Source organism: Larimichthys crocea, chromosome II (genome assembly GCF_000972845.2).
Source record: "Larimichthys crocea isolate SSNF chromosome II, L_crocea_2.0, whole genome shotgun sequence".
Taxonomy (NCBI): domain Eukaryota; kingdom Metazoa; phylum Chordata; class Actinopteri; family Sciaenidae; genus Larimichthys; species Larimichthys crocea.
Window position 1 is genome coordinate 12,125,735 of NC_040012.1, and position 9,684 is coordinate 12,135,418.

General features: G+C 39.5%; 2 protein-coding genes across 2 annotated transcripts; one reads left to right on the forward strand and one right to left on the reverse strand.

Moving 5' to 3' along the window:
- Nucleotides 1-230: 230 nt before the first annotated feature.
- LOC104931542 (chymotrypsin-like elastase family member 3B) lies at nt 231-1,976 on the forward strand. The gene is made up of 7 exons (XM_027291345.1): nt 231-338; nt 438-609; nt 777-902; nt 1,179-1,315; nt 1,426-1,568; nt 1,647-1,799; nt 1,908-1,976. Exons 1-7 carry the CDS (start codon nt 299-301, stop codon nt 1,923-1,925), a joined length of 789 nt encoding a protein of 262 aa, XP_027147146.1. The 5' UTR covers nt 231-298; the 3' UTR covers nt 1,926-1,976.
- A 137-nt stretch (nt 1,977-2,113) lies between these two features.
- Nucleotides 2,114-8,604, reverse strand: wrnip1 (WRN helicase interacting protein 1). The gene is made up of 7 exons (XM_019262073.2): nt 7,903-8,604; nt 6,152-6,346; nt 5,249-5,487; nt 4,464-4,669; nt 3,302-3,457; nt 2,756-2,835; nt 2,114-2,635 (listed from the first exon to the last, which is right to left on the reverse strand). The coding sequence occupies exons 1-7, from the start codon at nt 8,563-8,565 to the stop codon at nt 2,354-2,356; spliced, it is 1,821 nt and encodes a 606-aa protein (XP_019117618.2). The 5' UTR covers nt 8,566-8,604; the 3' UTR covers nt 2,114-2,353.
- Between the last annotated feature and the right edge of the window lie 1,080 nt (nt 8,605-9,684).

Sequence of the window (9,684 nt, forward strand, 5' to 3'; positions counted from 1 at the left end):
AAAAACGTGGAAGTATATAAGTATACATTTTGGGCCTAGTATAAAAATAATTTCGTAAAACAATCTTAAATTTTGGTGGAGCCTCAAGTGAACTGAAGTGTGTAAAATGTAAAATGTGTGTTATAGTTATGTCTCGATCTGCACATAACATTCTGATCTTCAGCCGTTATCTGACTTCTTTGTTGGTACACAGCGGGTTTGCCAGCTGGAAAATGTAAGGAAAACTCCCAGGCTGTGTCTGGACTGCTGTTCATAAATAGCTCTGAATGATGAGCCAGTTCTTCTGGATGAAGAAGAGATGGAACAGGTACTCATCCTCCTGTTGGCTGTTACAGCTGGTGAGTTTATATTAAACACATTCATTTACAGGATTTATTACATATGAATCAATCTCTTATCTGACTGAAAGTCATATATATTCTCTCACTGTGTTAAAGTGTTTGGGTGTGGTGTACCCAGCTACCAGCCCAACACCAACCGTGTGGTGAACGGGGAAGAAGCCCGTCCATACAGCTGGCCATGGCAGGTTTCTCTGGAGTCTTTCTTTCCCACCTGTGGAGGAACACTTATTGCTCCTAACTGGGTCTTGACTGCTGCACACTGCATCACGTGAGGAAACATTTATTTGTGATCTTATACTAAAATAAACGGCATGTGGAGTTCCTGAATGAATCCAATATGTTTTTTTCTTGTAACTGTCACATCACATTTCCAGAGCGAGAGTGAACCAAAGCGCTCTTAGAAATGCAAAACTGACCTAGATTTTTCCAATCCAGATTCCACACATACAGGGTGGTTCTTGCTGAGCATGACATGAACAAGGAGGAAGGACCTGAACAGTCCATTATGGTGGAAAAAATGTTCATCCATCCCAAATGGAATGACAACTGTGTGTCTTGCGGGTATGTTTTCATTCCTTCATAACATAACTACTCCAGTGCTCCAGATCTGTGGAGGATTACCAAGAAACACAGTAAATATGTCCTTGAAAAAACTGCCTCTACCCTGAGAGTCTCTGTTGAACAGCAGCTGAGTAAATAGAAGCTTTGTAAACGTAAATGAATACACCTCACACAGTCACTTTACACAGTTAAAAGGACTATGAGCAGTTAAAAACATGCAACTACTGATAAGTTTAATTCTTATTTCTATTCTTTGTGTTTCATCCTGTTATGTAGGAATGACATCGCTCTGCTTAAGCTGGAGAAAAGTGCTGTTATCAATGACAAGGTTCAGCTGGCTTGCCTGCCACAAAGTGGTGCCACTCTGGCCCACAACCAACCCTGCTACGTCACAGGCTGGGGTCGTCTCTACTGTAAGACCTGCCGTCAAGTCTGTCAACACCCAGCTCACGTGTGGTGTAGTGCACCTTATTTGACTGTATAGTAATATATCCCAGTTATTATTGTGCAATTTTCTCTTTAGCTGGTGGTCCTCAGGCAACTACGCTGCAGCAGGCCCTCCTTCCAGTGGTGGGTCACAATATCTGTAGTCAAAGCGACTGGTGGGGTAGCTCAGCAAAGATAACAATGGTCTGTGCAGGAGGAGAGAGCAAGTCAGCATGCCATGTGAGGAACAACCGCAAAACAACTCCATGCTTTGAGTAAAACAATACCATTACTCCAATATCTTATATTTTCTTCCAGGGTGACTCCGGAGGCCCTCTGAACTGTAAGGGCAGAGATGGTAAGTGGTATGTACAAGGAGTGACTAGCTTTGTGGATGGACGGGGCTGTAACACCCCTCAGAAGCCCACAATGTTTACCCGTGTGGCCAGTTTCATCCCCTGGATCAGTGAGGTGAGGGAAGTAACCAGAAAACATATAATATAATATCATATAATATATATTGATATATATATTTATTTGTGACATATAAAAACTTAATCTTGTGTTATTTCCCTTTAGACCATGGCCCAAAACTGAAGAAGCGTCCACAACTGAAGAAATGACTAAACAATAAACTATATAATGTCATTTTCAATGATTTTCCTTGTATTTCATCAAAATATATACAGATCGTAACAAAAAGAAACATATTTTAATCATTTTAAACAATATTTATAAGGATAAACACACACATATATGTATTTAACAGGGTAAACATTATGGAAATGCAAAGCACAGTGTGTATATTTACTGTATTTATGGTTATTTGAAAAGACTTCATTATGAACATTTAGAATGCAAATTAAAAGTAAAAACAATCTGGACATGACATAATGGTTGACTGATGAACTCCTAACTAAGTTGGAATTTGATTAAGATTATGTCTCAACAATGGATCATTTACCAATAGCCGCCTTGATTTTTAACCTAGTACGGCGAGCTGCATCAGTCATTACAACAGATCCTCATGCATCCGAAGGTGTCCAGGTGAAGAAGTCGATTCCCCGCAGCTCCTCAGGTAAGTACTCCTGCTCTACAGGGACGCTGAAGGCTGGGTTGTATTTGTAGCCTTTAGCGTAGCCCAGTTGTTTCATCAGCCTGGTGGGGGCATTGCGAAGGTGCAGGGGGACAGGAGGCAGGGGGCCTTTGTGGTTCCTCAAACAGGCCTTCACATTAGCATAGGCCTTGTAGATCTGCACGGACTTCGGTGCTCGTGCCAGGTAGACCGCACACTGAGCCAGGATCACCTGTTGACAGTCGACAGAGGTGTTGACAGTGGGACACAATTATATTAAGACTGAAAAAATCCAGTTGATATCTCTTGATTAAAAAATCTAAACCATCACCGATTGGTCGTGTAAGCTTACCTCACATTCAGGCATCCCGATGAAGTGACAGGCTTGGAAGGCAGACACAGCCTGAGGAAGAGCAGAGGGATCTGCCATACCTGAGAGAGACAAGAGACGGAGGCCATTCAGTCAGACAACATTAAAATTATATTTTCATGCTTACATTTTTTTTTCTCTTATTTCTCTGCATGTATTTCAGCTTTGAGTCTATGTTTTCTTTCCTGTAATAAAATAGTACAAGCTGTCCATAATCCCATATAGTGTTCCCATATAATGATTTTTAATTTTAATCAGCAACAGGCCAGTCAGAAAATATCTCAAGTCTTTTGGTTCACCAGACTATTGAAAGAAAGTTACAGTACGACTATGACTACTACTACTTACTTCAATTTGTACAATATTTTACTTTCAAAACAGTGCAAAAAAGGGTTTTCTAACAAGCTTACAGTAGTAAGTAAGTAAGTAACTCACAGGAAACCAGAGTGCCAGCTACATGCGGAATGGAAATAGTAAATAATCCAAAATAAATGAAGCGGAGGTTACGTAATTAATCATTTCACACACCAACATCCTCGCTGGCAAAGCGGACCAGTCTGCGAGCCACATAGAGAGGATCCTCACCGCCCTCCAGCATGCGGCCCAGCCAGTACAGAGACGCGTTCTCATCTGAGCCTCTCATAGACTTATGTAACGCTGAGATACAGTTGTAGTGCTCTTCACCTTTAAAAACACAAATACACACAAAGCAAAAAAGAAAAAGAGGACTGATGAGATCATATAAAGCCATAATGAAGAGAAGAATTCTGTCTCCATTTAGGTCATTAGTCAAAAAATTAGTCAGTACAGTTTGTAGATACAGTAAATGTGAGTGAAAACATGTTCAGCTATTGTAGTTAAGAAAATACCAAATTCATAATTAATAAGAATTTCAAGTTTTATGGACGTACAGCACATCGATCTATGACAGAGTCATAGTTTATATGTCAGTTTGTGAGGAGACTACTTAAACGTGTGTAGTGTAATACCCCAGAGTGTTACAGAAACACACACAGACACACACACAACAAATTATTCCTAAGCAACCGTGAGCACGGCTATAAACACGCACTTGTTTTTTTGTCCCGGTGCTTTTAATTGTGAAAGCCCTGTGACAGGACAGCGATCACAATTTCTCAGAAGTAATATAATAGCACTGTTAAAACCTCCAGTGTTTCAGATGTTATTTAAAGTGAGGATACAAGTGACAGGTGTTGCAATGAAACCGCTCCGAGGATTTAACTATGTAGATTTGTGAAACATGCAGCAGCGTGTTAATGTGCAGGAATACAGTTGTAAACTGTCCGACATGCCTCCTTTGATAATCGTAAAACATGTTACTGAAACATATATCAAATTGAATTTCTGTTAGCTATGCTAATTGTAAGGTGTTTCCATAATTAATTAATAAAACAACTTTTTTTTTAAATACTGGTGTGGCTCATAATCACCACATAATTTCAGTAAATGTTGAAAAAAAGTCAGAACAACAACAACAAAAAAAAGGTCAGGAACCAAATTTTAAAGAATAAAGAAATGTTTCTTCATCATTATTGGTAATTCTTAAATAATAACACAACTTAACTTACTAAAAATATTAGAAGTTACTGGGTGCTTGAAGTTGCACCTCTCAGATCACGTTGGTTAGTAACAACTGTGACACTGACACAGTGAGTACAGGTGTGCTTACCAGCTTTATCGTAGAGAATATGGGACCTCTGGAGACCTTCCTTGATGTGCACCTCCTTCAGCAGTATTTCCTGAGAGCCATCTAGACCTGATGAGCTCACTTGAGCCTGAACAGCCAGCTGCAGATTATTAAGTCCTGCTCTTGCGTCACCATCACAAAGGTAGGCGATGGTGTCCAGAGCTTTTTGTTCAATGAAGATCTTTGGCCTAGAAAGAAGTAAAAGAGTCAGTTAAATATATAAAATGTAGTATATGTAATAGTAATGTTAGTAGAGTTTAAGGTCACTGCAACATGATATTACATGAATATAAAGGATACAGAAAGTTTGTTTGTTGTTTACACATTTTAATCTGTAGCTTACGGTAACCGTGGTAATTTAGCCCAGATTAGTGAGCCAGCTTCATTCTGGTTTAAACCCAAACTCAGCTGGATAACCCTTTAATCTCTCCACATGTTTTATGCACCCCAAACAATACACACAAATATTAAACTGTATCTCTGGTTTAATATAACATACCTTCTGCAGCCAGCAGACTCCTGCAACTCATATGCTAATTCTTCTCTGTCAACATATCAGACCAGAGCAGAGCTGAGCTGAGCTGAGCTGAGAGGACTGCAACAAATACTCCAACAAATACTAGCACACTCCCACTTATGTTATCTACTGGACCCACTAAGCCAGGAACAGAAGAATAGAAACCAAACCAAAGGATTCTGAGTTATATAGGCTGACTCCCAGTCATGATGTGTGACACTGAGGGCTCAGTCCACACAGGAGCACTTACATGTGTCCATCTGAGTGATCTTGATCTTTGGGATTCTCCGACTCTTGCTCCAGGACTCTGATCCCCAGTGTGGCCACGGCCCTGTCGAGGATCGAGGCCATCGCCTCCACAGAGAGCTTCTCCAGAACCAGAACCTTGCACCTGCTCAGCAGGGCGGCATTCACCTGGAAGGACGGATTTTCTGTGGTGGCCCCGATCAGAGTTACGGTCCCGCACTCCACGTGAGGAAGGAAGGTGTCCTACAGAAAGTGAAGATAATGACCATGTCTAAGATGACAAGATATCAAGAGTAAGTGTTTGTTTGACTACGAAAATGCTTCAAGGTTTATTAAGTAACTGACAACGTGACGACTTTTCATGCTTTGATTCAACTCAGTCTCTTTACGAGCTGATGTTCTGTCTGGATTTACTGTCAGGTAGCACACAAAGAAGAACTGTTTTCCACAATCTCAATTTAAAATTCTGTGAAATAATTAGTTCCACCTGAAAATAACAGTGCCGCTCATGATTTCTGTTCAAAATTTAAATTAAAACAATAACCTATCTGTATTTCTACTGACTCACAAAATATTAATATGTCTGTTCCAAGAATCAAACAAAGAAACCGGTGGGTGCTGTTCGAGAGAGGATCAATTGAGTGTTTATTTTCAGTAAGCACATTCTCATAATAGCTGTAGCAGGCAAGGCCACAAGCTATCCAGTTATTCCTGCAGAACTGTGGTTTGGCAAAGGAAACGATTCAGCACACAATCTCCCTCCAACCATAATTTTTTTTGGACACTTTCATACTTTGGTATTTGATAAACTCGTGTCTCAACAGTTATTTCAAACACTGGCTAGACTTTGCAGCTTACAGTACAAACAACCAATCTGAGTACATCTTTTTCCGGCGAAATACTCCACCTGTTGGGATTTGTTGAAGCGGTGGATTTCATCAATGAACAGTATCGTCTTCCTCTTACACAGTCGCAGCTCGTTCTGCGCCTGCTTGATCACCTCTCGGACTTCATTGGTGGACGTGCTGGTGGCAGACAGAGTGACAAAGCGAGCCGTGCCCTTTTTCTTACTGCTGCTGGCAATTATGTGAGCTAGAGTGGTCTGAAAGAGAACGAAACACATGCAAAGGGATTTGATTAAGACACAAAGATAGAAATTATTATTATTTTTGGCCTTTTCAAGCTTTATTTTGATAGAGACAGCTGAAGAGTGACAGGAATGTGGGAAGAGAGAGAGAGATGGAGAATGACATGCGGGAAAGAGCCACAGGTCGGATTCGAACCCTTACCTATTTCTTTTTTAATATTTCATACTATTATTTCAGATTTTGTCCTGTCTTTGAGCTATCATCTAATTTTCTAGGTCATACAATGCACCTTCCTTAGAGAGCCTCTCGTCTTCACTGTAAATCCTTATGACAGGCTCCCAAAAATAACCCTTCGATTGTGAAAGACAAGACAACTGACAGAGGGAGTTAAAGAGGTAAAGTGTTACTGAAGCGTGTTGACAAAGTCTAAGCATGGCAGGCTGCTGTATGACAATCCACTCTAACAGCTTGGCATATCTAAGAAGTCATTAACATGCTGTATTAAAGTCTGACAAACAACAATTGCAAGCAGCAACCTGGCAGCCATGGAAGTCATAACTTATTTTTGACAACGTGCTGTAAAAGTTTCAACTCTCTCCTTATCAAGTTTATCGCGTTTCTACTACTGGTGCAAACTCTTTTTACAGTTACATATAATTATAAACTAATGATTATTCTCATTAGCAATTAATCTGCGGATCATTTTCTCGATCAGTCGATTTAAATGTTTAGTTCAATGTTGATCACTCTTTCCTGAAGCCCAAAGGTGACGTCCTCAAATGTCACGTTTTGTCCAAAAAACAGAAGATATTCAGTTTAATGAAGGTTTTGAAAGTTGATTGTTTTTTGTGTTTATTGTGTAGGTTATAGATATTTCTGTCTGTTTAATTTCTGTGGGGTTTTGCCCTTTTATTTGGTTTTACTTCTGTAGTGTATATTACACTTTCTGCTGCTGTAACAAGTGAATTTCCCAGTTGTGGGATAAATAAAGTATAATCTAATCTAATCTAATGCCATTACAAATGACTTTAAATTAATTTCAATTAATCAATGACCAAAATAATTAAAGCAGTAAATTGACACCTGTGGAAATTGTGACACTATTTATTAATCCTTCAATAATCAGCAGATTAAATCAATGATGAAAAAAAAAAGATTAGTTACAGATTTGTAATGTTACATCCCAATTAGTCAATTAATTAAAAACAAAACTGATTAATTGATTGGTTAAAATAAGGTTAGGTGCAGCCGTGCCTATGGCTGGTGGTGTTATTAATATCTTAAAGTCTCACTCTGGTGTTACTGTTTCTGTTTCTGTGTGCTCACCTTAAATCACCTGAGTTTAATCACCTGCACACACAAACAAAGACTTTGGGACATCAGAGTCAGCTTGGGGACAGCTTGTTTCTATCACAGTGCTGTAGTGCATTCATTCATTTTTAATAAGGGAGGAGCAGGAGTAGTAGTAAGGTGTGTTTTTGAACAAGATCTTTTTTTTTTTCTTTAAAGTCTGAGAGAAAAGTGATCACATATAAAACAGAAAGGTAGAGGATGCTTCATGTGGGCTCACCTTTCCGCAGCCCGGCGGTCCCCACAGGATCATTGACGGGATCTCCTGGGAGTCCAGAAGCGACCGAAAGAGTGTTTGCTGGCCAACAACTTTATTCTGACCGAAGTATTCCTCCAGTGTGTTTGGTCTCAGTATCTCCGCCAGGGGCTTGTCTATAGTCAGCAGTGTCCGCGGTGATAAATCATTTAAAGTCCGCCTGTTTGATCCGGAGGGCTGGATCTTCACATGATCCGGACCTGCTGCTCCGGGTTCCGCCTCGCTTGGCGAACTGCGTTTAATCCCTTTATTGACAGCAGTGACAGCTGTTTGTTTACTTGAAAATGATCCAGCCCATTCATTTTGAACGGACTGTTTACTCCTGTGGGTCTGAAACAGAGAAAATACCGCGGCTGACGGCGTGGAGGAAGAAGAAGAGGAGGAGGAGGAGGAGGAGGAGGCGGGCACGGTGTTGTTGACACCGGGACTCGGCGGCACAGCCTCCGCGCTAATGCGAGACTTCTTCAATGGAGGCTCGGTTTCGTCTGTTGTGGACGGACCGCTGTGGTTGACGCCTTTCAGCAGACACAGGTCGAGGTGTCCGTTGATTGCGGACGCCTCAAAGTCTTTAAAACAGACGGGACACTGCACCGAGTCCGGCGGCGTGGCTGTCATCTCCATCGCCATGTTGTTTCCCGCGAATCGTTTGACCCTTGGTCACGTGACCAAACGTTGATTATTATTTTTTTAATTAACAGTTGGAAACCGTTTGTTTTTTAACCTAGACGTTGTGTTCAGGTGCGTCTTTATTTTGTTTTATACATAAATATTAAATTTATTCAAAGATTATGTCACTTAGTGATATTGTCATCATCTAAATCGACTTCCTGGATGCACCGTGTGCCTTCACGTCACGATGGGACGTTCAGAAATCATCAACATTTCTGGTTTAGTTCATGTTTTTTTAAAGACAAAAGCAACACTACTACATAAAGATGGACAGTACAAACTTGGAGTTTGGTTGTTTTTTTTATTTAACCACCGTGATGGTAAGTCTGGCTAATTTTGCAGATTAACTGTAGCAGTTTTATAAATGTTAACACGGGTCTTCCTACAGTACTTGAATGCAGCATGTCTCTATAAACTGTATTTTAGCCTTGAAGTATGGATTGTTTTGTTTTGTCATATATTTATGGGTTTTTATTTAGTTCGTTCTGTACTGGGAATTATATTGATACTTGCTAAAAAAACAACAACCTTTTATTCAATTAACAAGTTAACCAAATAATCAAATTTGAAAGCAATTCATTCATTGATATCTGATCGGTAAGGCTGGATTATCAATTGGGGAACTGCCCAACATTAAAAGGGATGTATGATATTAAACAATCAAAAGATAAAATAAATCAATTTATTTTCATTTTATCAATCTATTGTCGACAAAGCACTTAATAAGTGTTCAGGACCCCTCAAGTTCTCCATGCTAAAAAGGCTACAATCATATTACAGTACTTATGAGATAGATAGATAGATAGATAGATAGATAGATAGATAGATAGATAGATAGATAGATAGATAGATAGATAGATAGATAGATAGATAGATAGATATTTTATTGATCCCAAAGAAAATCCAGTAGCAGCATGCAAACATACATTGAACATACATTAGAATTAACCTATAAAACAGTATCCATATGTTAAAATTAACCTGAGATAGATCTAAATATAATATGTACAGAGTGATTAAACATTTATAGCAAAATTAAACATTTGCATTGGATTTAGATATGTACAGAGGAATAAA